The sequence below is a fragment of the Cottoperca gobio genome, chromosome 17 (assembly GCF_900634415.1).
Source record: "Cottoperca gobio chromosome 17, fCotGob3.1, whole genome shotgun sequence".
Taxonomy (NCBI): Eukaryota; Metazoa; Chordata; class Actinopteri; order Perciformes; family Bovichtidae; genus Cottoperca; species Cottoperca gobio.
The window spans coordinates 6,562,710-6,590,243 of record NC_041371.1 but is presented as its reverse complement, the minus strand read 5'-3'; the positions used below and the strand labels follow the sequence as shown (position 1 = coordinate 6,590,243).

At 39.5% G+C, this 27,534-nt stretch overlaps 2 protein-coding genes across 4 annotated transcripts; both read left to right on the top strand.

The window, feature by feature from the left end:
* The first annotated feature begins 3,513 nt into the window (after nucleotides 1-3,513).
* On the top strand, nucleotides 3,514-7,187 carry calr3b (calreticulin 3b). The gene is given in 10 exon segments (XM_029452890.1): nucleotides 3,514-3,694; nucleotides 4,113-4,214; nucleotides 4,515-4,718; nucleotides 4,805-4,899; nucleotides 5,015-5,224; nucleotides 5,473-5,523; nucleotides 5,525-5,587; nucleotides 5,686-5,829; nucleotides 5,919-6,011; nucleotides 6,134-7,187. Coding segments are annotated over 10 exon segments (1,281 nt in total). The 5' UTR covers nucleotides 3,514-3,606; the 3' UTR covers nucleotides 6,365-7,187.
* A 1,362-nt stretch (nucleotides 7,188-8,549) lies between these two features.
* On the top strand, nucleotides 8,550-26,707 carry LOC115022064 (epidermal growth factor receptor substrate 15-like 1). Of its 3 annotated transcripts, XM_029452887.1 has the most exons (24): nucleotides 8,550-8,700; nucleotides 9,231-9,272; nucleotides 9,417-9,506; nucleotides 9,602-9,649; nucleotides 9,746-9,841; nucleotides 12,044-12,109; nucleotides 12,190-12,315; nucleotides 12,431-12,490; nucleotides 12,620-12,886; nucleotides 14,282-14,439; nucleotides 15,065-15,230; nucleotides 15,452-15,514; nucleotides 16,854-16,939; nucleotides 17,365-17,437; nucleotides 17,824-17,985; nucleotides 18,565-18,762; nucleotides 19,434-19,598; nucleotides 19,924-20,032; nucleotides 20,345-20,484; nucleotides 20,747-20,798; nucleotides 22,137-22,225; nucleotides 22,490-22,553; nucleotides 24,500-24,516; nucleotides 25,005-26,707. In XM_029452887.1, the coding sequence occupies exons 1-24, from the start codon at nucleotides 8,674-8,676 to the stop codon at nucleotides 25,149-25,151; spliced, it is 2,511 nt and encodes an 836-aa protein (XP_029308747.1). In that variant the 5' UTR covers nucleotides 8,550-8,673; the 3' UTR covers nucleotides 25,152-26,707. The 3 variants fall into 3 exon arrangements, with proteins under 3 accessions (XP_029308747.1, XP_029308748.1, XP_029308749.1); XM_029452888.1 differs by lacking the exon at nucleotides 15,452-15,514; XM_029452889.1 differs by lacking the exon at nucleotides 24,500-24,516 and having other exon boundaries at nucleotides 25,005-25,147.
* The last annotated feature ends 827 nt before the right edge of the window (nucleotides 26,708-27,534 follow it).

Here is a 27,534-nt window from a genome sequence, read left to right as displayed (position 1 = left end):
TCAAATTTTATTTGTCATATGCAAGTTAACACAGGGTACAAAATACAAAATCGCCCATTTGTTTACAACAATATCATTGTTAACAGATAATGCAATGAATTACATTTTTTAAAGCAATCCAATATGACAGGCCAAACAAAATGGTGAAGACTCCTGGTGTGGTGTTACTGTTATGTCTTATTAACATCAAAATATGAAAGACTCAAATGCAACTGACAACTTTAATAAAGAAATGACTTACCATCTAAGGACCTATGGCAGAATTTCATGGTGTACTTAAAGTTCTTTTTTAATTGTTCTCCATGTCTCAACTTATCTAAGTTTTGACCTGCGTCAAGAGCTGGCATCAGCAAGTTGTAGACATTCCTTGTTCCTTTCAGGAGACCCTCTCTGGCATCCACCATTGAAAAGAAGATCTCCTACAAAGCATCAAGACAATATCATCCATCACTTCACAAAATCTGAAGGCAAAAAAGTAAAATAGATTTCTTTTATTACTTTCTTTTTTATAAACAAAACTTATTTTTTTAATCAAAAAGGCATCTAACATACATTAATTGTTTAACTTAAATATTGTCATTTTAGCACACATGATTAATTATGATCAGTTGAAAAAGGAGAGGTACTTCTTATGAAATAATCACAGCATTGGGGATGCTAATCTCACAGACGTACAGTGCAAATATTTAATCTGTATCTTTTACTGGCAAGCCACAATGTACTTTAGCACATTAATAATAATTCCCCCCCTTGGCAGTCCCAGGATATGAGCGTCCACACTCTGAAATTAAATCAGAATGGTTTTTGATTAGATGATAAACTGTAATGGAGCTCGACAATTGAAATACATTCTGTACTAAAGTTTGAATATTCATGAGTATGAAAACAAATACAATCCATTATGCAATACAATTATTCCCACCTATTCCTGGAATATCAGACTCTTGATAGGAAACGGGTTTACAACCTCCTTTGGTGAATCATTTATCAAAAGCAGTCAGCTATTTAGCAAGAAAATAAAAGCCCAAAAGAGGCCATACTAGTAAGTGTCGGTAAACTATGTAAGTTTTTAAATCAAGCCGACATGACATGATGACGGGGTTCCTTTTAACGGGTTAGAAGTTACCGTATATTAGATATTACCGTTACCGTTACATATTTGTGCGGCGGGATATGGCCATAGACTGGATAGGACGAACCCCACCCTCACACTCACCGGCTAGCCTAGTTAACACACAAGGGCCGGCTGGTTAACGGTCAACTATACTAAGCTAACGTTCATGTACCATTATAAAGTTAAAGGCATATCCGTGTTGAAAACATAGTTTCGGTTACTAGGTTATCCTTAACTAGATGGTTGATTAACCTGATGCTAACGTTGACATTGTGATAACAAAACTAACGTTAGCCTATAGCTAGCGGTTGCTAGCTAACATTAACGTTACCGTTAGCAAACTATTTTCGAGTCCGACAGTTTGCTGTTAGCTAACGTTAATATCTTACCTCTTGTTAACTTTACTAACATTATTGTAACATATGTTCTGCCCTTACCAAAGTCAGCCGATAAAATTATAGATGGCCACATTTTCAGTTAGTGCCGTTTCTGTTGGTTTTTTGACAACTTGCTTGGTTTTTCGCTGACAATTAGGTTTTCATCTAAAGCCAACTTTGCGTTATCGTTTTCTAACGTTAACCATTTAAAGATTCCACGCGCTCAAGCCGTTAGCGATAGAGATGACGTGGTGAAAGATGTCAGTAACGGTCGTTTCGAGCTCAAGTTTCCTAACTGTTAGTTTTCTTATGGCCTTTCCCTGAGGTTTTTTTGTTTGGGGGGGGGGGTTGTCAAAGATTAGATTATGCTTGTTTATGTATTTATTTCAGTTTATATCCCTTTTAATTTGGTTAATTTTGAAGTCTTGTACTATTTTATTTGAGAAACGTCAACAGGTTTGTAGTAATGACTTCCTCCTCAGTTGACTCGTGTGCAGTGCTGTTGCTGAGAGATAAGACACTTCCTGATCTCGCCGCCACGCAGTCACGTGGTTAATGTAGCGCTCTATAGTTCCTGTTTTCAAGCAGGACTGATAGCAGCGATTATTTATAGCAATTTTCAGTGAATATAACGCATAATATGCATAGATTACTACGCGGACTGTACTTATATATTATATATATATATATATAACATTATTTTCTGGGAAGTGGCTAAGAGACGGTTAATCTGTTTTTCGGTTTCATTTTAGAGGGGAAGGGCTCTGTTCGTATAACGTAGAATACATTTAGAGTAGTTTATGTATCCATTCATATTTTAAACTGATTATATGGTCATACTGTCTCACCTCCTAATGTTTTGTTAAGACAATCGCATACACATGCACAACAAGTGAATATAAAATGATATATTCTAGCATCTAAAGAAGTGCAAACACAGTAAAGTGCAGAGCAATGTACAGAGTGAACTGTAAATAAATATAGAATGTAGAATAGACAGTAATTGGAAGATATGAATCAGCAACGGCACTGATATGAAAAGGCATTATTAAACATGAAATTACAAACAATATATAATGAATACAGATATGCAGGTGCAAGTAGACGAAATATTCTAATAATAATAAATTATAGACATAATTAACAGCTGGAGGTATAATAAGAATACAGTCTGATATATAGAGTGGTAAATATGCAGTTGTGGAAAGTAACTAAGTACTTTTACTCACTTTACTTTTACTTTCAATTTTAGGGTGACTATTTCTATTTTTTGCTGCTTTATACTTCTACTCCTGTACAACAATGGAAATATTGTGGTGATTTTAAATGTGTGTAAGAAACTGAAGGATTAAGTGTTGGGGGAAAAACGGCAAATCATTTAAAGTAAATGTAGGTCAACTAAAAGTACATTACATTTTAGCTGGCAAAGTGTTTCTAAGTAAGGGATAATGTGCAGCGAGCCGGTCATTATTGCGAAATGAAGCCCGACAAAGTGAGCAGTTTAGGCTCACCCTGAAGCCAATTACGTTAGCTAACTGCCATTATAATCTAACTAACGTTAGATATTATTTTACGATAAACATTAACTAAAGATGGCTTTAGATTCATATCAGCTTATTCGTTAACATGTCAGAAAATGCAGTCATTTCATGAACTCAGTAGCTGTGTCTCAGGGGCTGCAGTCGGTGTGAAACACTGAACATGTGGGGGTTCACAGCTGGATCCGTGCAGTGTTTGCCCCACGACACACGTTACTTCCGGTTTTTCAGATTACAACAGAAGTCTATGGGAGTGTCGTAACTCAACGGCACTGGCTCTGTGGCAACCATTTTATTTTCTACATTTGATATTTGGCACCCTCTACAGGAGTGTTTGATATGATGACAAAGTCGAAATGAGAAGCACTGATCCTGGATCAGGCTCTGGAGAGGACATATGTTTCGTGGTCTACTGTTATTGGTCCAGATACACCATCTTGTTATCCAATGGCAAGCAGACATCTGTTCGCTGGAGCGACTCTAAAATATTCTCTTCTCTTCCTCCTTCACAAGGTATTCAATACTCTGCAACGAAGCTGTCAGTACTGGAAAGTTGAGCTGAGCTGAGCTGGGGAAAATGCAAGTCTTAGGTGTAGTTGCGGTAATATTAGCAGTGTACTGCGTACATGCAAAGATTTACTTTCGGGAGGAGTTTCTGGACGGTGGTAAGTTTGGCATATTACACTAGCTGTGCATGAGGTTAATTCATTGCATGTTAGCTTGACTGTTAGCCGTCATTTTGTCACATTTACCATCGTGTGTTTTTGTTAAAAGCCTCTTCTTGTTTGTTTGTTTTTCTTCAATCAGCGATTCAGTGTAAAATACTTCTCCTTTCAGTTTCATAACTTATACTGGGTTGGCCGCTTAGCAAGGCCCCACATCTAGCAACCGTTATAACGTTACTGACACCTAAGTTGCTAGCTGTGGCCTAAATTGCAATACAAATTTAGCTGGTTTGACAATTTCAAAGAGTAACAATAATGAAGTGACCGTTTGGGTAATATGATTTTCAGGCGATCTATTTGAAATATGTGCCCTCAGTGTTTAAAACTCTAATTTACTTACTGATCTTTTTCGTTTCAGATGAATGGAGAAGTCGCTGGGTGAACTCCAAACACAAATCTGACTATGGAGAGTGGAAACTGACAGCTGGCAACTTCTATGGAGATGCTGAGAAAGACAAAGGTAAAGTTTTGAGTTCTAATCCACTTATTCTAAAACAAAAATCACCTAACAACTATTCCTAAGTGTTGATCATGTTCATTATGGCTAAAAAGATACCAAAAAATGTGTTCTGATGTAACTACTGATTTAAAAAGTGGAAATGTTCGACCGAACCTTATTCTTCTAATGTAAAACATTATTATGTCCGACTTGTTTAACTGCCTTGGTGTCTCCATGTTGTAGTACAGTTCCCACACAGTTAGCCGAAGAGCACTTATTTGTTTTTGTCTTGCTAAATATTTATTTTGTACGCCTTCTCAGGTCTGCAAACAAGCCAGGATGCTCGTTTCTATGCTGCCTCTGCCCGTTTTGAGCCTTTCAGCAACGAGGGCAAGCCTGTGGTCATTCAGTTTACAGTCAAGCATGAGCAAAAGATTGACTGTGGTGGTGGCTATGTGAAGGTCTTCCCTGATGACTTGGATCAGACTGCCATGCATGGCGACTCCTCTTACTACATCATGTTTGGTAAGTGATTATGTTCAACAATTATAATTTAAAAGTTACACTAACAGGATTTGCAACATCTCACAATTACCTTTTATTTCACACAGGCCCTGATATCTGTGGCTACAGCACCAAGAAAGTCCACGTCATCTTCAATTACAAGGGCAAGAATCACCTCATCAAGAAAGAGATTAAGTGCAAGGTAATTCTGACATTTAAAACTTTAGGCAAAAAATATAGTAAAAACTATTTGAATAATACACAAATGTGCATGACCTCTGTACTAGTGGCTTAATTCAAACACTTTTTTTTCCTAGGATGATGAGCTGACCCACATGTACACGCTGATCCTAAATCCAGATCAGACCTATGAGGTCAAGATTGATAATGAGAAGGTAGAATCTGGCAGTCTGGAGGAAGACTGGGACTTCCTGCCTCCTAAGAACATTAAGGACCCCGAAGCCAAGAAGCCAGAGGACTGGGATGACAATGCCAAGATGGATGATGCTGATGACACCAAGCCTGAGGTGAAGGAGCTTTATTATTGTAATCAAGCAGTAAAGTTAGTCAACTTCCTGCATAAAATTAACCTTTTGTTCTGCTTTGCATTGACTGAACGTGCTCTTAATTACGTGGGAAATGCTGACTGGAGTGTTTTTCCATTTATTTCTCTCTAGATTTCCACAACTGTCATGTGCTTAAAAAAACTAAATTTACGTTCACAATTCTGTAAATTCAGTTTCCATTTTGAGATTTTATTTTTTATTTTTTTTAGGACTGGGACAGATCTGAGAACATTCCAGACCCTGATGCTAAAAAGCCTGACTGACTGGGACGTGGATATGGATGGAGAGTGGGAGCCACCCATGATCCCTAACCCAGAGTACAAGGTAGGCTAAAGCTTTGTGATCGCCTCTGCCTGAGAAATGTTTAGCATTTACTCTCCTAAGGTCCTTGCAGCCTGATAAATACCTGTTTTGTTTTGCAGGGAGAATGGAAACCCAAACAGGTGGACAACCCCAACTACAAAGGACCCTGGGTGCATCCCGAGATTGACAATCCTGAATACAGTGCTGATTCAAACATCTACAAGTTTGACAAAATTTCTGTTTTAGGTCTTGATCTTTGGCAGGTGAGAGATACATTTAGTTCATCTTTGAATAGTAACGTTGTTGTCGTAGCAATAAGCTATAGTGTAACATTTGCTACTGTTTATCTCAGGTGAAATCTGGAACCATCTTTGACAACTTCCTAGTCACCGACGATGTGAAGGAAGCAGAAGACATTACAAATGAGACATGGGGTGTGACAAAGGTATGCCGTTTGTTTGTTTTTTACCACATTTTGTCTTTTGTACAACTCGTGAAGCGTTTGTCAGTGAGATACTGAACAGATTAAGAGACATGGGGTGTAACTATCTAAACCTTCCCTCACAGGAACCAGAGAGAAAAATGAAACAGGAGCAAGATGACCTGAAACGAAAAGAAGAAGAGGAGAAGACTAAAGAACAAGACACCGAAGTTGAGGAGGATGGTGAGGATGGTGAAGATGGCGATGATGAAGATGATGAAATCGATGAGGAGGAGGAGGAGGATACAAAGGACGAAATGGAGGAGGCCCTTTCAGAAATGGATGAAGAAGAAGCAAAGCTTAAAGATGAGCTTTGAGGAGATGTGGCAAGAGATTTTGTCTGTGCCGCCTTTAGAAACTCTGTCCTGTATTTCCCGGGGGTATTGTGGCTGCTGTGCATCCTTCCCCTGAGATTTGGACACAACCCAATGGTTGGCTGGGTGTTAATTGACTTAGTTTCTCTTTAATTTGTGTCATGATGTTAACTTGTTGCCCCTGAAGTGCTGGATTTAATCTTAAGGTTTTCCATCTACAAAGTCCATTCTTCATTTTGTAATAACAGATAATAAGGAGGCACTGACATCCAATGTTTTCTTGATTCTCACTTCTTATTTTATATGCAGATTCCCTTGTACAGGTTTCACAGAAGCTGTGATAAAAAATGACAATTTGAGATTTGCAGAGAATAAGCCATTCAGATGTGTCCCTGGAGGAACATTCCTCTTACAACCTGGTGAAACAAACAATGCACACGTCTGAACATAAAATGCATAAACCAGTAAGATTTAACTGCAAAACAAATCACAAAATACAGACAGCAATCGAGATTGTTATGCAACGTATTTCTTGTCTGTGGCACTGACTTTTTACTTTCCTTTCCACACTCTTTAAGGCATAATTGAATGGAGTGTTCAGACTTAAATTAATCTTCATCTAAGGGCACAATGAAATGGTTTTTCTACATTGAAATGCATTTATTTCTTCGTGGTAATGTGATGGAACCTGAATTAAATCCTGACAGTCTGGAGAAACGGATGGTGGGCCCCTGGTGTGACTCATGACATCACTAAAGGTCACACTTATTTTTATTGGCCAGAATGTTATTGATACCAAAGTTTTTATTAAAAGATTATAACCCTATTGCCTGGTCATATTCTGTGCTGCATATGTATAATGAAATTATGTTCTCATTATTACCCGACTTAACCATTCTGTGTTGGACTAACGAGTACACAACATTACAGGAGAACTCAACAAGTATATAAATATTAGAAAATAAGGGATTCAAATAAAACTTATATTAAAATAATTCTTAAAGTAATGAAAATGTGAGCATAATTTAGATCTTAAAATAATAAATATTTTACACAAAGAATAAATGGATAGATGTTTCATCAGCATTCTACATTTAGAAATGACCTTTATCTTTGTTGGAAGCCATGTTCTTTTGTTTTATGACAATTTCACACAGATGTCTACCATAAAATTAGGAAGACTTTTTGGACAGACATGGATGTAAATGTAAAAAGCAACTCGACCAGTTGGCAGTGGCATTCAACCACAAGGGGGTAATTCTAGTTTATAGTACGAAGTTGGCATAAACTTTGAGCAACACCATATAAGTCTATAAAAAAAGAAAATAGACATTTTTGAAATCTGAACAACAGTGGGTTGGGAAAAGATTTTGGGTAAATGATATTCTGACTTTTAGAATTTCTTTTTTCTTTTTATATGAATCATTTAATTTCTGTTTATTTTTCTGACCTGATTAATATGATTATTCTTATGAGTAAATATCATATTCATTGTAGCAAGTGGAGAAATAGTAACCCCTCTAGTTGGTTCATAAATTATTTCAAATGATCACTTTAAAAAAAAGTGTACTCAAGTAAATTAGTAAAGATTTGTGGAGAAAAAGCTTGTTTCTTGTTTTGATTTATGGCCCTTATTTTTGTTCTTTTTTGTTCTTATCTATACCTAGTGATTAAGAAATGACTGTTTGTGCATATATTTCTATGAATAATTGTACATTTTATTTGATAACGTTTTGTATTATATTATATGTGTGTATTCTCTACGAGATCTTAAAAAAAAAACGTATTTCCAGATAGAAAGTGTTGCTTATCAATCATACATCATCAATACAATGGAAAATAAGTGAAAGTTTGTGTCTTTGTTTAAAACACATGCATCACACGAATAATCAATGTTCAGTTAAAACCTTACTGGAACGTGCTTTACATTATATATTCTATGTACGATTAAACACCTATATATGTAACATATTGAAATTGTTATTGATAATATGTTACAATATTTGTCTGATATTCTCCATGCCTTTTTTAAATTCAAGTCGTCATACTTGTGCCTAGTCATTGTCATGATTTGTCCATCAGGGCGTGATTTATCCAGTCAGAGTTTATGACTGTACCAATATATTTCCCCAACCCTGATCCCTCTCATGAGCGTCAGGAGCGGTCAGTAGGTTACAGTTTTAGCAAGGCCAGTGCCCATGGTGCGGTGACTGAGACTGTACACCCACCGGAACCAGGACCCCCTCCGATCTGCCGCCGCTCGTGCCCGTTCGGTTAAGGGGCGTTTGCGCACTCACGAGACACCAGGAAATATGGCGGCGTTCATGACTCTTAGTCAGGTAACAACTCTCAAATAGCTAAAGAAAAGTCTCAAATGTCATTATGGATCATAATCAAGAGACAGTGACAGTCTTGTATGATCTAACTGCATTATTACTGTACAAGCTGTGAATAACATTGGTCAGTGGAACCGTATAAGCAACCTTTCGTTGTCAACTAAGTTGACATGGTTAGCTAGGTAGTAAGGATAGCAAAGTTCCTGTACGTTTGAACATAACAAGGAAGCAAAGGAAAGTAGTAACGTTAGCAGCAAGGATGATAACGTCACTGGTGAAGATAAAAATATGGCTAACTAGCTAGTAACGTTACCTAAAACTGAACACAAACAAACCTTTAGTTAGTTAGCTAACGTTAGCGACCACAGCTGTGTTTATCTACGTGTACCTCTTACGGACAAACTGAGTGATGTAGCTACAGTCTACTAACGTTTTAGCTATTTTTAGCTGTCTAAAATATTAATTGTGTGTATGTGCTGACAGTCTCATTTGTAACTTACCGGTGTTATATGTGTCTCCCCCTGCTTCTGCAGTTAACAAGTGGAAACCCAGCCTATGAGAACTATTATAGACAGGTAAGGTCGGGGTTACTGCTTGGATTTCCACTACAGCTCTTCAAGTTTTCATTCAGCTGAATATTATCTGTCATATTAAATCAATTGATGAATACAGTCATATCTGCTGTATCTTCTTATTGTTTTGTTATTGGTTCTTTTTAGCTGGATCCAGGAAACACGGGAAAAATATCGGCTGGAGATGCAGCTCAGTTTCTTAAGAAGTCAGGGCTGTCAGACAGTACATTGGGGAAGGTGGGTTACAAACTCGCATACATGCACACACAAAAACACACTTGTATAATCGATTAATAGCATCTAAATGTTTTTTTTATTGTAATGTTTTTTAGATTTGGGATTTGGCGGATTCAGAAAGAAAAGGCTATTTGGATAGACGGGTAACACTGAATTTCTCTGTACATTTGCTGTGATTGGTGATGCTGATGTGTGTGTATAAAATACCGGATTTGACTTGCTTTCTTCCTCTTTCGTAGGGTTTCTTCATTGCTGTGAGACTTGTGGCCTCGGCACAGGGTGGAAATGATATCAGCCTTAACAACCTCAACCAAAATTTAGCTGCCCCCAAATTTGTAAGTAATGAAATTACTCTCCTGACAATTGTAATATCTAACTAGAAGGGCACTCAGAGAGAGCGGACCTCCGGCAAGGCCGTTTCCATAAATTAAACATAATTCTTGTATCTGCCCCGTGATTCTGATCCGCTCCTAAATGTGATGGCCAAAATGTATTGGGTTCTTCTTTGGCCCACGCTACACCCTTCCACCAAACTTCATGAAAATGTTTTTTTCCGTAATCCTGCTAACAAACCCACAAACCAAACCAAAAACATTACCTCCTTGGTGGAGGTAATGTTGTGGTAAAGAACACACTTGGTGGAGAAAAACTACTTTTGTTGCTCATATGAGAAATTAATGGACATTGAATGTCTCAGGAAGGGACAATTTTATTATTATTAATATTAATATTAATAATAATAATACTAATAATAAGCTTTATTTGTATAGCACCTTTCATACAAGAATTGCAGCCCAAAGTGCTTCACAGCAAAAACATAAAAATTAGTAAAACATTAGACAGAATAAGAGCATTTACAGTACAATAATCACAGTGTAGATGTAAATGAGTCTGAAGTACCTTTTATAAAAATAGTATAAAATAGCAGAATTAAAATAACATAAAATAGCAGAATTAAAATAACATTGGAAATCATGCCTAGTTTCTCTATCTGTGCCGTACTTAACGACCCTCCTGCCGGGAAACCCCATTCATCACACCATTCTTGTAAATGTTTTTAAACTATCAGAGCCATATTTTAAAAGCATGAGATCAACAATGGGCCCCTGTGGCCCTTCAACTGGTTTACTCTCTTTGCTACCCATTCGTGGTAGTCTTCGTACTTTTTACGTTTACAGCGTCACAGACGTCTCTATGAGTCCAGATTCTTTTGGCAAAATCTAGGTTTAAAGCCCGCTTCATAAACAAACCCCAGTTTGTTAAGTTTCATGAAATCTATCTGTTAAAGCCAGTTTTTCTCCAATAATATTCTTTAATCTTTCACTTTTCTACTAATTGTGTAAAGAACATGCAAATCCATTTATCAGAGAAACTTCCTCTTGTTCCCGTGGTAACAGTCTGTTTGATCTCAGGTAACCATGGGGAGATTCTGTCAGTCGATTTTCTTTTTGACCTTTTAATGGAGCAACAGTATCCAGAGTAGATGACAAGGTGTTGTTTAGATTTTCAACCATGAGATTTAAGACGCAGTCTGAGCATGGCTCACATGATCTCATGATGTTAGAGAATGTTTCCTCTGCTGTGTCATCTTGTGTTCTTTTTTTGACCACTGTCTCTCTTTTGGTCTTTGTTAAGATTAGGTTAGCGTCAAAAAACACACAGTGATGGTCAGATATTGGTAATTTGATTACTGAGACCTTATCGATGTCCAGCCTCGTCGTTATCACTAAGTCTAGTGTGTTACCATGCTGATGAGTGGGTTCATTGATATTTTGTTTTAGATCGTAGCTGTCTAGTAACTTTTCAAGTTCAATAGTCTTGGGATCATTCTTCTTATTTACGTAAATATTTAGGTCTCCATGCAGGATTATTCTTTCACATCTAGTGATGCTGAGCGAAATCAGCTCTGAGAATTCCTGTAGAAATGGTGTTGAATATTTTGGTGGCCTGTACAATGATGAGCAAAGATAGTTCTGCTTTGAGCTCATTAGCAAGTGACATTTCACCCAGGTCAATGTCATTACATACAAGCGACGCTGATAAGATAGCCGCAATCCCTCCACCTTTCTTATTTTGCCTGACTGCCTGATAGTGTTTATAGTTTGGAGGACACGTCTCAGTCAGTGTTGCCACACCAGTAATGACGGTCCTGGTTGTGTACTGATAGATCTAAGATAACCAGACGTAGTGCGTACTGAACGCTGATTATTTAGTCTGGTAGTAATCAAGACAAGAACGGCATGACATATTAGAACAGTTTGGTGACCAGTTTGATGATGTCCTTGAGTGTCCATGAGTGTGCTTTTAATATAAGCCGAGGGGGAGGTGCGGGGGATATCTGGCAGGGGGGAGAAGAATGGGGGATGATGGTTTAGAGCGCGGGGGTTATTTGAGGTGTCAGTTTAAGACCACCTTTCACCAATTTGTTCATCCTGTCGTTAAAAAGGAGGAAATTACATCCCTAACTTCATTTATATATTTTTACTGGTTCGCCTGCTCTGCTTGTTTATATCTTGTTATCCTTTTATTTTTTACAGAAAGATACAAACAGCCCATTATTAAATGTTTCAACAACGGGACCTGACTCGCAGTGGGCAATTAGGGTGAGTTAATACCATTTGTCACAGAACATTCTTGTTAAAATCAAACTTGTCACTTAAACTTAGTTCATCTTCCTTCCTAGCCTGATGAAAAAGGGATGTTTGAGGGCATTTTTGAGAGTCTGTGCCCTCTAAATGGTCTCCTCCCTGGCGATAAAGTCAGGCCAGTTTTGATCAACTCCAAGCTACCTCTGGATGCGTTAGGAAAGGTGATATTACATGTTGGAGTGATGTAACGCATAACACTGTCACAGTTTTTCCTGATATTGCAAATCAAAGCAGCTAAAGATGGTTCATTTTGGCATTCACTTAATGTTTCTGTAGATTTGGGACCTAAGTGATGTGGACAAAGATGGACACTTGGACAAAGATGAGTTCACAGTGGTGAGCTGGTGACTTTTATTTGAAGTTTTACTCTCACTCCAGAGGAATTCTTGGGATCTAATACTTAATTGTTTTTGAAATCAAACTTTTTTTGAAGAATAATAAATGTCCTGATTTCCCATTTTCTAGGCCATGCATCTTGTGTATCGTGCCATGGATAGTGAGCCTGTCCCAACTGCCTTACCCACATCCCTCATCCCCCCTTCTAAAAGGAAAAAGTCTGCAGGCACGCTGCCAGGTGCTGTGGCTGTGCTGCCCGCTCTGTCCGGTTTTATGGCTGGTCCAGCTTCTCTCAAAGAGTCCCTGCGAAGCACTCCTCCTCTGGTCAGCGCTTCTCCCTTCAGCACCAGTACTGTCAACCTCTCTCCAAAACACTCCTTTAAATCCAGCTCACCGGTATGTCAACTCCCTTGCGTTTCTCTTGAGGTGTTGATGTAGGCGTAGCGACCTCATCACTGCATGGATTTGTATTTCCTATATTTTTATACATCCCTTAAAGAAACTAGAAAAAATCACACATACAATAATCAAACTAATGTTTAGTGCAATGATATACTGCAGATCTACTTTTCTTTGTTACATCCAACAACTCCTCATTCATGTAAAACAAAAAACATTTATTAGCTTTGAAATGCAATTCACTCCAAATAATTCATTTAGACTACAGACTTTTGTGAAATTATAACATGATATGATCATATTTTCACATACATTTCTACTGAAAGTTGAAGCACTACTTTCTACATAAAAACTAGCTGATTCAAAGGGTGTCATGCCTGTTAGCTTGGGTAGTTTCACACAGCTGCCTCACTGAATTTGTAGCATGCTTCATCTGTTGCACTAGGTGCCGTGTCATGTATTGACTTGGAAATGTCAAAATATGTATATAGTTTTCCTTGCTCCTCCCTCGGTAAGAGTCACAAGGGAAGTGCCCGTAAACCAGCGTTTCATGTATCAACAATTTTCTGTTGCAAATGGGTGTACCTGTTTTGCCACATTGTTTTGAGCATTGGGCACAGGCTAGTGTTTTCCTCTCTGCCTTGTTCTAGCTGCAGGCCTTATTTCACCCGTGACTTATGCAGAAACAGGTTTCCTTGAAAGGAAAAAGAAGTGAGAATCTGTACTAACTTGTACCATGATAAAAATGGAGGATTTTGAGTCACACAGCACAGCACAGCACACCCAGTGAAATTTAAACTCTGCATTTAATGCATATTAGTATTAGGAGCAGTGAGCAGCTATTACACACATATATACAGTGTGAGGGGTCCGGTGCCCAGGAGGTGAAGTAGCATCTCTCCAGGTACCAGGATGCACTCTGTATGTCCTTTCGGGGACTTGTTCCCCAGCCAAGTCGTGACACTTGTTGTGATGTTATCTTTTTTTCCTTTTTCCTGTTATCTCATTCCTGTTCTTTTCTCCTTGCTAGTTTACTTGCCATTTCCTCAAATGTCTTTTTTCTGTTTAACTTACCCAAGGCAAAAAGTTAGAGTGCTCATACCAGATTTCTTACATGTGTGCAGTTTACTTGCATTACTTGTTACAGTCACTCATTTAGTTACAGTAGCTTGAATTTAAACTTTTACATGATTTCTGTCCTTTTTATTTGAATGTGTGATAAGTCAGTGACAAATCATCATCCTATGTGTGGTAAACTGTGAGGACTCTTGGCTATGTTTACTTTTAACCAGTATAACACATAAATACCACCTGTTATTAAAAAAACAATTGCTCCTGAGGTTTTGGCAGATCATCTAAAATGACTTAAATGTCGCCTTTTGTTTATTCCAGCCGGTGGTGAACTGGGTGGTACCGTTGGCTGACAGGGAGCGATATGATGAGATCTTCAAGAAAGCAGACAGCGACAATGACGGCCTCGTTAACGGAACTGAGGTCATAGAGATCTTCATGCAGTCCAGTCTCTCCCAGACTATGTTGGCACAGATATGGTGAGACCAGCATATCAGCTCCGTTCAGTTTAGATCTTTATTTTAGATCACATTACAGCAGCAGTTCACATTTTTAGTAAGATACTTTTACAGAATGTTGATTTTAATATAGAACACAAAAAATGAACATGGGGGGGGGTGTCTCATTTAAGGAAAAAATATGGAAATAGCAAATCAAACAAAAGAAGGGTGTTTCGGGGAAATATACTTCTCAAACTTAAATCAAACTTAAATTCCTGAAGCCCAAAAAGGAGCTAGTCCCAATTAAAAGTATTTATTGTCCCAAATCACTAATTCTGTATGAGTAGATTAGATCATATTTATTTAAAGATGTTTTACTCATTACTTTCACAAACACACAAGATAATTCACCTAGTGTATGAGGAGCTAGTCTCACCAGGTGTAACTCTGTAGCTCCACCTGGTGGACAGTTTGAAACATTACATTTTCTCCAGAAGATTGGTGCAACATAAGAAAGAAATGTGTGCTATATCATGGCAGTGTAAACTGGACATTAGAAAATGTTGACCGTACAGAGGATATTTTTAATCAGGGGACGTTGGGTATTATTTCTCAGGAAGTTTACTGTATATGTTTTGAGGGAAGTCTCTCCTCCTTTCTGCAGGGGACTCGCTGACACTAAACAGACTGGCAAGCTGACCCGGGAGCAGTTCTCTCTGGCCCTGTACCTGATCCAGCAGAAGGTCACTAAAGGCGTAGACCCTCCCTCCACTCTAACCACGGACATGATTCCCCCATCAGAAAGGACTGCAGCTTCAGCGGCGAGCACTGTGAGTCCTGACTTTAGCCCACTTCAACCCCTGCTTCATATTTTCATATTCTTTCAAAGCCAATTGTTTTTTTCTCTCATCTGTACCTCAAGGGTCTATGTTTTCATGCTACTATATGCATTTTAAATGCAGAGTTCTGCTTTCTGGCTTTTCAGGCTTGCCTCGCAAAACTGTTCTTTATGCTTTTGCTTTTTTGGTCTCTCTTCTATCCCGTCTAACAGATCTATGCGGGGCTTATGTCAGCTGTCAGACCTGAACTTGCTACACTAGCTAATATGCGCAGAGTAAGTAGTTGAGCTTTGTTTCACAAGGTGGCGCTATTGTTCTGTCAAACTCTCTGTGTCAGTCTGAAGCACTGGGTGCACACAGGACCATGTTACTTGTATTATGTATTCATTTCCCCAAATAGTGTTTCCCAACAAAGGGGACCACAGAATGTATTAGCTCTTGTTTTCTCTTTGCAACATATTTGTTATGCCTTGGATTTTCCCCAAATGTCTCTTTTCAAAACCTCAACTGTGCTAAAAGCGAACAACAGGTTCATCAATGGTCTCTCACAGCAACCAATGTCCAGCTACAGTATAGTTACTTATTATGTATGTTGTTGTAGTCAAACAAGTAGTGTCACGTTGTGTTACTAGTTGTTTATGAATATATAATATCCTGCGTTGGCCAACCAATGATTAAAGAGGCATTTTCTCTTTTTGTTTCTCTTTAAGATCTCTTTAAGAAGCATTTTTGTGTCGGTCTATATTCAAGTTTTGCTTGATTTCTTTCTTTTCACAGTTATGGTCAATGGACACATGAACAATTTATTTGGATAAACTTCCTAAAATGTGCAGGTTTAGATTTGACTAACATGTAACTCTAGTTGAGCTTTCTACATCAAAGAAACGGTCTTTTGTGTTTGTTATGAACAGTTTGAGGTCATAAATGGCGTAAAATCAATTAAGCAAGAGCATTTAAAGAAATACACTACAGATACATAATATTTTGTAACTCTTACAGAACTACTATCATTGCAAACAAATAGCTATTTTACACAGATTCCGCAATTACACAGTTCCTTTTTGAGGTTGAATATGAAACAAAAACAAAAGAAAGACTTACGGGGGGAACGCTTTAGGTGTAGCACATGTTGGACCAATGATTCGAGTGCTCGTAAAAAGAGAGGATTCTGGGACACAAATTTGTCAAAGGCTTGATATTTTGAATAGATATAGATATATAGCCATATTTCACCATAGTGTTAAATTGCATTTCTCCTCATTCATGTATTGTTTGGATCTCTTGTCCCCTCCCTAGCTGTGCAAGGTGTTTGTATTTCCTTCCTGTGTCTTTTGTTTTGTTACAAACATCAGCAGGGAGCTCCTCCGCGTACCATTCATCATGTCCTCGCTGCTCTCTTTCTTCCTTTTTGTCCCCTTTGCCTATTTGAACATTCCTTGTCCCCTCTTTTTCACGTCCATTTCCTTGTCCTACCTGCCGTAAGTCGCTCTTGTCGTCTTTTGTTCTCACCTTCTGTCACCCTCACTTTAGCCATCGTACTTCTTCTAACCCAACTCTCTTTCTCTCTCTCTCCCCCCCCCCCTCTAACTCGTCCGTCTCTGTCTCTGGCCTCAGGACAGCACCAGCTCCACGGGGTCGGCCGAGCTGACAGGCATCAAAGAGCTGGATGACCTCAGCCAGGAAATAGCTCAGCTGCAGAGGTGAGCCCCTGAGTAGCAGGAGGAGAGCTTTGTTTCTCTTCCTCTCAGAAAAAGGAGGATGGGTTGTATTGAAGTGATTTTCAGGTTCAAACTGTTTTAAACTCTTGGATATATATATATATATTTTTAAAATCAAATAATGCTTTATTTCACAAGATGCTCTTATTAGATTGTTTTTATTCCAAGAGAGAATTAGTTAAGAAAGTAATGTCACCATGGAGCCCTTGCTTTGTCCAGTGAGAGCATATTTACAGCAACAGCAACAGACTCCATCTGTCAAGCATGTGTAAAAAGACTAAAGATTATTTCCAAATGTCACAATTTGTTCTTTTTACGCATTATGTTTTGCCAACATAGGCTTTGGTCGGAAGTAATAACACATTTTGTTACTGAACTTGCTCGTCTCCCATGTTGTTGATCTACAGAGAGAAATTCATTCTGGAGCAAGAGATCAGGGAAAAGGAGGAAACCATCCGACAGCAAAATAGTGAAGTTCAGGTAAGCCAAAAATAATGTTCAAGTCGTCTGTTAAAGGTTAAAATATCAGCGAGATAGTAACTCACGAGAGACTATAAGTCTTAGTGCCTGGAAACGATACAAAGCACAGCTAGATGTATGTTTGTATATGATATAAAATGCATAGTGTATACAAATAAGTAAACTTATGAATCGTGTGTGTGTGTGTGTGTGTGTGTGTGTGTGTGTGTGTGTGTGTGTGTGTGTGTGTGTGTGTGTGTGTGTGTGTGTGTGTGTGTGTGTGTGTGTGTGTGTGTGTGTGTGTGTGTGTGTGTGTGTGTGTGTGTGTGTGTGTGTGTGTGTGTGTGTGTGTGTGTGTGTGTGTGTGTGTGTGTGTGTGTGTGTGTGTGTGTGTGTCGGACCCTCAGGACATGCAGAATGGATTGGACAGGGAAAGCAGCAGCCTGCAGGACCTGGATTCGCAGAAGCAGGATGCCCAGGAACGTCTGGAGGAGATGGACCAGCAGCGCTCCAAGCTGGAGGGGATGCTCAACGACGTCAAGCAGAAGTGCCAGGAAGAGTCCCAGATGGTTAGACTTAGCGTCATGCATATATTACAATATGAAATGCTGTTATATTTTGTTTCGTGCTTCTGGTGATACAATGCTCGTGCATTTGTCATCTGGTTGTGGTGTAATCTATGTGCTAAGCAGATGATGCTTTCAGGTATATCTGGGTACCAGATATCAAGCAGATGTCAGTTGAGGTCGAGGTTTGTTTCAAGGAAAAGGCTGCATCTTTATTACTTTTATCAAAGGGATTAAGTGTTCTGAAATACTGTAGCTGCTGATGTTTTGCTTACTTAGTTTTATGGGAAGATCACATGCACATTAGGAGGTGAAGCATTGCATTCCTGGTTTGTTTAGACAATTAAGTAAAGAGTATATTTTGGACCGCCATCTTGCTACTATGCCAACTTTTGTGTTTTTCTTGCATCCTGCTGAGAACAAACTTTTAAATATTGCTGCTTTGATCCTTCCTAATACGAAACCCCAGGTCGGATATGAATAAGCACATTAAATGTAGAGCTGTTAAACTACTACGCAATTGTTGAGGCTGCAAATATAATACCCGATTCCCCTTTTTTGTTTTCTGCTTTCCCCCTCCAGATCTCGTCCCTGCAGAACCAGATCCGCTCTCAGGAGACCGACCTCCGGAGCCAGGAGGATGAACTGAGCCGCACCAAGACGGACCTGAGCCGGCTGCAGGACGAGGAGGTCATGCTCGAGGAGAGCCTGCTCTCTGGTCGTGTCCAACTGGACAGCATCACTAAGTCGCTCAAAACCACTCAGGAAGAGATCAACCAGGTCAGTGCAGACGGAGGAACTACAGGTTACACGAGGATGTCCTGCCACGTTGGGCCAATAAGCGATCTTATCAACTCAGTATTGAAATCAGAAGGATTGTTTGAGTTGAATGAAGAAATAAATCTCCCGACATCCAATCATAACACTGCCTTCCCTGTGGTGGTAGAGAGGTTTGTATGTCTTTGCACTCTGTGGAACTTAGACTGGTATAGTGTTTTGTGTTGCTTTGCGAGGGTTTTTGTAACGCATCGATCTCCCTTTTTGAAACATTAGTTTGACTTTTTACCTCCATGACCGCTGTGCTGACGTATTTATCCCGCTGTTAGGAACACAGCGTTGAAGCACCGTGAAGGGAAACCGTTGAATCATATTGGTTAAGGCATTTTGTTTTCATCAACTTTATCACCACTTGCATAATTTAATAAAAAGCATGTGCATTCCTCAATCTGCTGAAGTCTTGACCTTTTAGTTTTCTTTACTGTTCGCGAGGTAAATCCCTGACAGATTGGACTTCTGCAAAAATAAATCACTATTGAAAATACCTTTTCTATCCATTTCTGCCAGGTGGGCAATTCTCCAGTGTTGAGCAGCTCTGAAACCTAAGAGACGTTAAAGGAAATCCAAATATTATGTTTTATGGAATCAGATATGGATCTTTTCTGTGTTTTCAGGCGCGCAGCAAGCTGTCGCTGATCCAGGACAACCAAAAGGAAGTAACCAGGACCATAGAGCAGTACAACAGCGCTTTGAGCGACATCAACGGAGGAAACTTCAGCAACCTGCCCGACTTAAGCGAAGGGTTTGCTGAGAAGGAGAACGGAGGATTCAGAAGTGCGGTGAGCAGATCATGAATGTATCCTACTTTTCACCACAAGAATTTAGCCTCAGCTTTATCCTAATGAGGAGCACTTTTCATATCACCAACTCCTAATGTGCCTGTTTACTTGTATGCCAGAGGAATGCAAATGCAAATATGCTCATGAAACCTTCTTTTGCTCCCCAGTTTTGCAGTCCCAAAGGTTTTTAGTTGCTGTATTTCCTTTCCTTATGCCGTACAATACTATATATCTTTAACATAGTTAGTGACGACTTAAAGACAATATTTATTTGCTGAATTATACTGTATGTAAGTGCATAGACATGACTTTTTGTTTTCATCAGGATGGCTCTTTCAAGTCAAAGATAGCCTTGTTCAACAACAGCGGTGCTAAGGAGTCTCCAGCGGACCCCTTCCAGACAGAAGACCCCTTCAAGTCTGACCCCTTCCAAGGTCTGTAACCTTCTTGTGTCTTTTTTTATTATTTACTCCTGTCTTTCTGTAAGGGTAGAGGTGATTCCCTGCGGCGCCAGCTGTTCACCTGCTCTAATGTTGTGTGAAATGTACCTACATTACAGATGCCAGGCTGTGGAGATTTAATGAAATGGAAATATTTGTCGTATGTTCCAGTCCGTTTGAATTCTTGCTGCGGAAAACATCAAAGAAAGCTCTGATTACTTCTTCTTTTAGAGGCTGGACGTGATTAAAGTCCACAAGACGGCCACGTCGGCTGCTATCTGCTCAGTGTCTTGTCCTTTCTTCTAGATCCATTTGGAGGAGATCCTTTCAAAGAGAGCGACCCATTCAAAGGCACCTCGTCTGAAGATTTCTTCAAGAGAACAGACAAGTCAAACCAGTTTGGATCCCCGGACCCCTTCGGTAGAAAACCCACACCACCAGCCAAGGTGTCAAACGCTTCCTTCTTTTTTTCTTACCACGCAATGTGACTCAGAACACCGATGCTCCTTTGTCAAAACTTCAAAGTGTGGATAATGACTTGCAATAAAAACAAGCTCTGACTCGTCTTCACTATTGTAGATTCTTGGAAAACCCGTCCAGGACTTCAAAAAGAGTGCTAGTGCTTATGCTTACTTGGCCATCGTGTGTATTTAGATCTTTTGAATAGTTTATTTACTGTATTTGTGCTTTTGCTTCTTCTTTTCTCAGCCAAGTGGCCTCAGCAGTGGCGACACTTTCACATCAAACAGCCCAAAACCAGGTACGTTGTTGTTCTCAAGCATCACAGGATGTCAGCGCAGAGAGAGGGTTTACTCGAGGTCTTCTCAGTTGTAAATGTAAAGATAAACCTGAGGTAGTATTTGTTTATGCCAAAACATGTAGTTGTTTTTGGACCTCTTGGCTTCATAACGTTTCTCCGTTTAGCTTTCATTGTTTTTTCCATACGTCGGTACATCCTTTGCTTACAAAATGAAAACGACGTCGACAAAGATTCAATGCTTCATTTGTTCTCGGTCATTGTGAAGATGTAGGTTGTACATTTTTCCTCTTGGCTTGTTGTCACTTTGTCGTCTCTGTACGATGTATGTGCACATTTTCCATGTAGATTTCCCAGAATGTGACTCTTATTAACGGACATCTGAACGTGAAACAACGTTCTAGTTGTGAAAAAAAAAAAAAGTCTCAAAGAGTCATTATTTGCCATTCTGGGTGACGTGTTAGATTTAGATTTTATTTTCGGGGGCATGAGGGGCAAACAATTTTTTACTCACTGTGGCTTCAATTTTTCCTGTGGTTTAGGGCTATTTTTAGCCGAGTACCTACGCATTTAACTACTGGCCAACTAAAAATACTCCCCCTAACCCTGGAAAAACAGGAGGCTTGCAGGAGCCAAACATAACAGAAACTTTGTGACTGCTGGTCCTGCTCTACTAGAATACACTGCCACTCCTTTAACCAGTTCTCTACTGCCTCTGTCCTGTCTTTATATCTGCTGCTATTGAACTGCTCTGCCTCATTCGGCACGGAAGTTGTTTTAAGTTAGTGGCTACCTCTGGTCGATGCTCTGCCGTGCTACACACCTTCAGAAGAACACAGAGGCAACTGTAGACCTGAGCTGAGTTACTGTGCGTGAAAGAAAACACTGCGTACTTCACATGAATGGGGTCTCTTGTGGTTGCACACTCACAACAAACATATATTATTACAATGTTTTGTTTTATCACTGTAACCATCTGCAGTTGGCTGTTTTTTTTCATTAAGCGGCATACCGCTGAGCGTCCAAACAACCCGTGCACAGTTCTGGTTAACAGTACGCCAACTGACTCCTTTAATTAGCTGATCAGATGCATACGTCAGGTTAAACAAAACCTCCGCTTTTCAGGGCTTTTTTTTTGTGCAAAATGTCATGGAAAATTAAACGGTCATGCCACATTCCCCTCTCTGAAAATAGCAGGCAAGCCCTTTAAGAGTAAGCAAGATGCAGAGATGAGTTTTTAAAAACGGTGGTTTGAGGCTGAACTTCATTATAGTTTCTGGCTCGTTCCATAAACTTATTCAAATGTTCCAAATGCATTACAATGTACTCTTTTACTCACAGATGGTTTTGGGACCGTGGACCCCTTTGGAAACAACTCTTTTGGAAGCAAAATGGGGGGTGGATTTGCCGACTTTAGTCAGATGTCAAAGGTAAGCTCTGGAAACTTCTTGGAGTTATGAAGCAGTTGCACCAATAAAGCATCGTTTCCCACTTTAGCTGTAGAAAGCTGTGTTATTCATTTTTACTCTCATCAAGGGGGATTTCAAAAAAGCTGTCTGCCAATTTATCACATGGGGCTTTTCATTTGGGCTAACGTTAATCTAAATTGAATTTAGATTTAGTTAGAGTCATCATTTTGTGTAATAGTTGAAGGATTTTTTTTTTCGTCTCTTTTCCCTTGTGTGTGTGAACAGAAGTCGGACAACCCTGTCCTCCCATCAAAGAAAAATGTGCCTAACCGGCCTGCACCTCCCTATGGTAAATCCCGATTCTATGCGTGTGTGTGTGTGTGTGAACATGACTGTGCTTGCAGCTTAACTTGACATTAATGATTCAGTGATGATCATAGTTGGCATGCAGTAGTATAAACCAGTTTAAATACAGTCTATAATGCCAATGTTTTTTTGCAGCAACATTTTTGCACAGCTCATTGTGATTGTTGTTCTACTAAAAATGCATTCTGTGCCCTGATGGTATGTGGGGGGGAAAACAAAAAAACTGCTTCCGTGTTAAACTGTGTGAGGGTGTAGATAGAGAAAGCAGTTTCTTCTTTTGAAGTTGTAAACAGGAAAGCTGTTCGAGGTATAGCAGCACTATCGGTTTACACAGTGATGTTAGGGAGCGTTATTAAGACGAACAGTTTAGTTAAACTTGTGAATAGTGGGATTAGATTGAAAGCTACATGTCTTTGTCTTCTGGATGCACTTAGCCACATGTTTTATCTTGTTGTTTCGCATGTACGTATAGGCACACATGCCCTTCCGCTGTGACCTTGCACTTACTCCTTTAGCAGAAGCCACAGCGTGAGAAAGTTGATGTTCCCCTTTGCTTTACCACACAGAGTGGTAGAGATTAGCCAGTGTGTTAGCCCCACAGATGTGCCTCATATGGGGAAGTGAGATGCCCGATACTGTTGCTCTTTATTAGATAGAGGAGCTTTTATTGGCTAGAAGACCTTTTTAATCTGCATATGCATACACAGTTTGAGAGATGAATAATTCTGGCCACATTATAATACCATCATTATAGGAAATGTGTTCAGAGTTTACAGTAGTCAAGGGCGGGTCTGTCTTTTACGATTATGTGTTACAAAAAAACAACACTGTGGTGGTTAAGCTTCAATGCATCAGCGAGCCTTACTCAAATGTGGTTAACACAATATCATATCTCCCCTGGGTGACTACTCAGCATGAGCTCAAGGTTGGCTTCCTGTGATAATTTAGTAACACAATATTACACATTAGTCTTTAAAGTGTAAGCTTATTTTCCCATGGGGGTTACTTTGTTCTTGGCTTCTGAAGTAATGACACTAAAAGGTGTTACTTTGGCTTTCGTCTTTATTGATTGATTGATTTGAACGTCTTCCTTCAATAGCAGCAGATATAAAGACAGGACAGACTCTTTTGTTTACGACACACTCGAGTAAAGCATCCAAAGACTGTCCTGTGGGTTTTGCAGATTTTGTAATCTACTTGCAGTGTTCTGATGGGTCAAGCATTCTTTGTCTGCATGAGCTGCTGATCTTATGATCTTACTCTTCAGATCCCTGAAGGCTCAGAGGTGTCGGCCCTCTGTCACCGGGCCTTATTCTGTTAACTTCCCTCACACACACGGACATTAGCAAGCGATCGCTGGACCGCCGTACTTACTGGTTGTTGACTAACAACTGACAGAACATCTGAGAGATTTTTTTAAGGGCTTGGTGTTGTAGATGTAATGTTTGCATGACTTGGAATTGGACAGTCCTCGTGCTCGTGTCTAGCAAGTCGCTCGTTGCCTCTGTTCTCCCGGCAATGGGGCTTTTGCATGCTTGCTGTCGTCTCTGGCTTCAGCCTTGGGCAGGAAGTCGGGATTTATGCTGTTTTAGTCAGCAAGTCGGTGAACTTGCCTGGTCAGGTAGCACTCGAGGAGTCTAAAAGTACAAGCTAAAGGCTTATTCGCTGTCAAAGCATGATATGCCTCGAAGCAGAGCACAACAGAGTAAATCTGCCTCTTTGTCCTCCTTCTTCCGCTTCTTTGCCATCCTGTATAGCCTAACGGCTGAGCGTGCTCTCGAGTGGAGAGAAGATGCATGGCAGATTGTTTGTCGGGTTTGTATCGTTTGACATGACATACGTTTAAGTTGTCCCTCATGCCAGCATGACAGTTGTAAAAGGGATTTGTTTATACCTAGCTCTGTATTGTAATTTTTGTTTTTCTGCCAGGATCTGAATGTGCCAAGGTAAGACTGTAGAAGGGTGTGGTGGTCAATCCTTTGCATGTGAAAAACCTGTGCGCACTGCATAGTACAGTGATTTGTGAGCACGATTATGTTCAATAAATATCCCCAGTCACATTGATCCAAGCACTGAATGTTTATGGGAAATATGTGAACGGTAATTTATGGCGCTAGTGTGTCGGTGTGCATTCTGTAGGTAGCTTTTTAGTGTTGCTTTCTTCGCTTCTTTCGTAATGTCCGAGTAAAATTGTTTATATTTTTGCAGTTACTTTTCCTCTTACAGCTGTATATCAAATCATTTCAGTCGTGTTTGATGTAGCTTTTTGACGTTCTGCCTAATTAGAATTAGAATTTGATTTCAAATTTGCATCCGCCGTCCGTCGTTCCATCTTGCTTTCGCCCCGGTGACTTCGCTCTACTTTATGTTGACATTTCAGCCTGCATCTCCCGCCTGTTTTTTGTCCATCTAATGTTCTGTCTCTCCGTTCTAGTTTGGAAATGAGAGCCAGCAGCTGGAGTGGGTCAAGCGGGAGAGCGAGCGCGAGGAGCAGGAGAGGCTGAGGAAGCTGCGGCTGCAGGAGCAGCAGGACCTGGAGCTGGCCATCGCTCTGAGCAGGGCCGACATGCCCAGCGCCTGACCAGCCGTTCCCCACCACATCTTTTTGTCCTCGTCCTTCTGCCTCACAGTCCTCCGTCCGCAGGCTCATGACAACATCTCCAACACTGGCCCGACATGACTAGCAGCCCCTGTTACCAATTTGTGTAAGAGACCAGTGTTTGTCCAGCCACGACTGGACTCATGTCAAACGACTCCACATTTAGCCACCAGTTATGGTTCATTGCTCCCAAACTACATGGCAACTATAATCAAGGACGATTCGGAGCCACTTGATTTTAAGTCCGGCTTCTACCTGCAAGAACATTTTAACGCAACCTGAACCAGCAGGGTACTCCACTACAACCTAATCTAGCTCCATATCTTGTTATGGCTAATCACCCTGCCTTATCCAAAAGCCTTTCTGTTGCAAGAAAAAAACTAAACCTTTTACGAATATTTTACTGTTTTATTTATATACAAAAGCAATGAATCTGTGGAGTATGAAGTACTTGTAAATTGCACTGTATAAACTGTTTTATATAACCTTGAATTACTCAGAAGAGAAATTGGTATTGAAAGTCAAACCTGATAGGCCAACCACTCTGTTGGTCTATAATTGAGTTTGTCTAATTTCAAATGTTTTTTTTTTTAACACTTCTTCTTGTGCTGTAAATACTGTTAGCTGATGGTTTTATGTAAAAGCCCTGGAACAGTCCATGTTTAAATATCTAGCTTGTGTTTAAAGGGACTGCAGCTTAGTGATCAGATCATCCATAGCATGCTTTAGGTTTTTATTTCAAATGTTACAAGTGTTTCTTGCCATTTATGCCTGCATATGGAATATTTATGGATTTAAAGTACAAGCATTTAAGACATTTTTGAATACGATTAAACCGTCAACCGGGATCTACATGTCAAAATGTTTGGGAATCTCTTGAGAAGCATTTTTAGTCCTGACAAAACGTTGGTTAAATATGATTTAACCTCATTATCAGTCGCCTCTTGTATTCACAATTATTAAGATGCTAGCGATAATCATAGAGGTCTTCCCTTCTTATGAACAAAGTTCAGCTCACCGTTGCACCGTCCCTCTGATGTCGACAGCTTGTGCTCTTCAGATGGTTTGTCATTGGTTGCCTTGTTGTTACGCCCAACAACTTGCTCTTCCATACAACTGAACGCTTCTATGGAAGGGAAGTAGTGACGACCTACGTTGTTTGTACTGGTGCTGTAACATTTAGTTTTATCCTTTTTTTTTTAAACTTCTTCACACTGATACGAAGTGACATCTGCTTCCAACACTCAAATCAACCATTGGATCTTTTTTTTCCTGTTTCTTCATTAATGTCTTATTGATCCAGTTGGAGGGCCTTTTGTTTAATTGACTTAGAAATATTGCATTTTGTAATTATATTACAACTAATTAGGTTTGTTCGGCACATAATGTACGCACTGTGTATTCCAGAGCTCACTGGACATGTACAGAGTAACCGCGCCTTATTTATCAACATTGTAACGTGTAATATTGCACAGTATGTATGTGATTATAAAAACAATTAATGACTTTTAATTTAATAAAAGTGATTTTTAACTTCCCTGGAATAAGGTAAGTCTCCTTTTTTTTAAATGAGATATTGTAATAACTGCAGTTACGTGTCACAGCAGGGCACATATTTTATAAAATGATTGTATCACATGCTTTGTACTGTAGGCGGCCTTAAGGAACTGGAGCACAGCATTGCACAGCCATGATGTGTTCTGAAGCAAGACAATGGTTAACTATTCTTAGGCCTTAATCTGATGCTTTGATAACATGTAAAGTACAGTTGTGCCAACATGCATTTAAGATATTGGAACAAAAACAAAAGTGAACTGAGAGTGAAACATTTGCATCTCCCACTGCAGATATTTTTGACCTAATGTGTACTTCCTCTTTTTAAAAATATGCAACATTTTGGTAAGCCGATCAGCACACCTACGTCACATTCAGTGTGTACATTTTATTTTTATGGCTGAATTGAAGATAAACTGGAACTGTGGCACCACTTTTGAAGAAGCGTGCAGTTTTATCAAGTTATTTAAAATATATAAATATATAATAAAACAGGAAAAAAGGTATTGCATCAATCACCAACCAACCACACATTTGAAAATAATGTTTAATATTTATCTACTTAAAAAAAGCCATCTGGCTTTGATATATCCACTCGATGCAGCCTTTGATGCGGGAGAAACAAATGCTTCCTGACACCATGCAGACATAATATGCACGGACTCAAGATACTTTGAAATTGTAGTGCAGTGACTCTGTGTAATTGTAGTATTAAGGCCCTTTCATGTCCTGCTATAATTTCTACCCATCAGAAAGAGAGTCTAAGGGCTCCCTGATGAGGGTTTGCAGTGCCCCTCTGTCCAGACGGCTC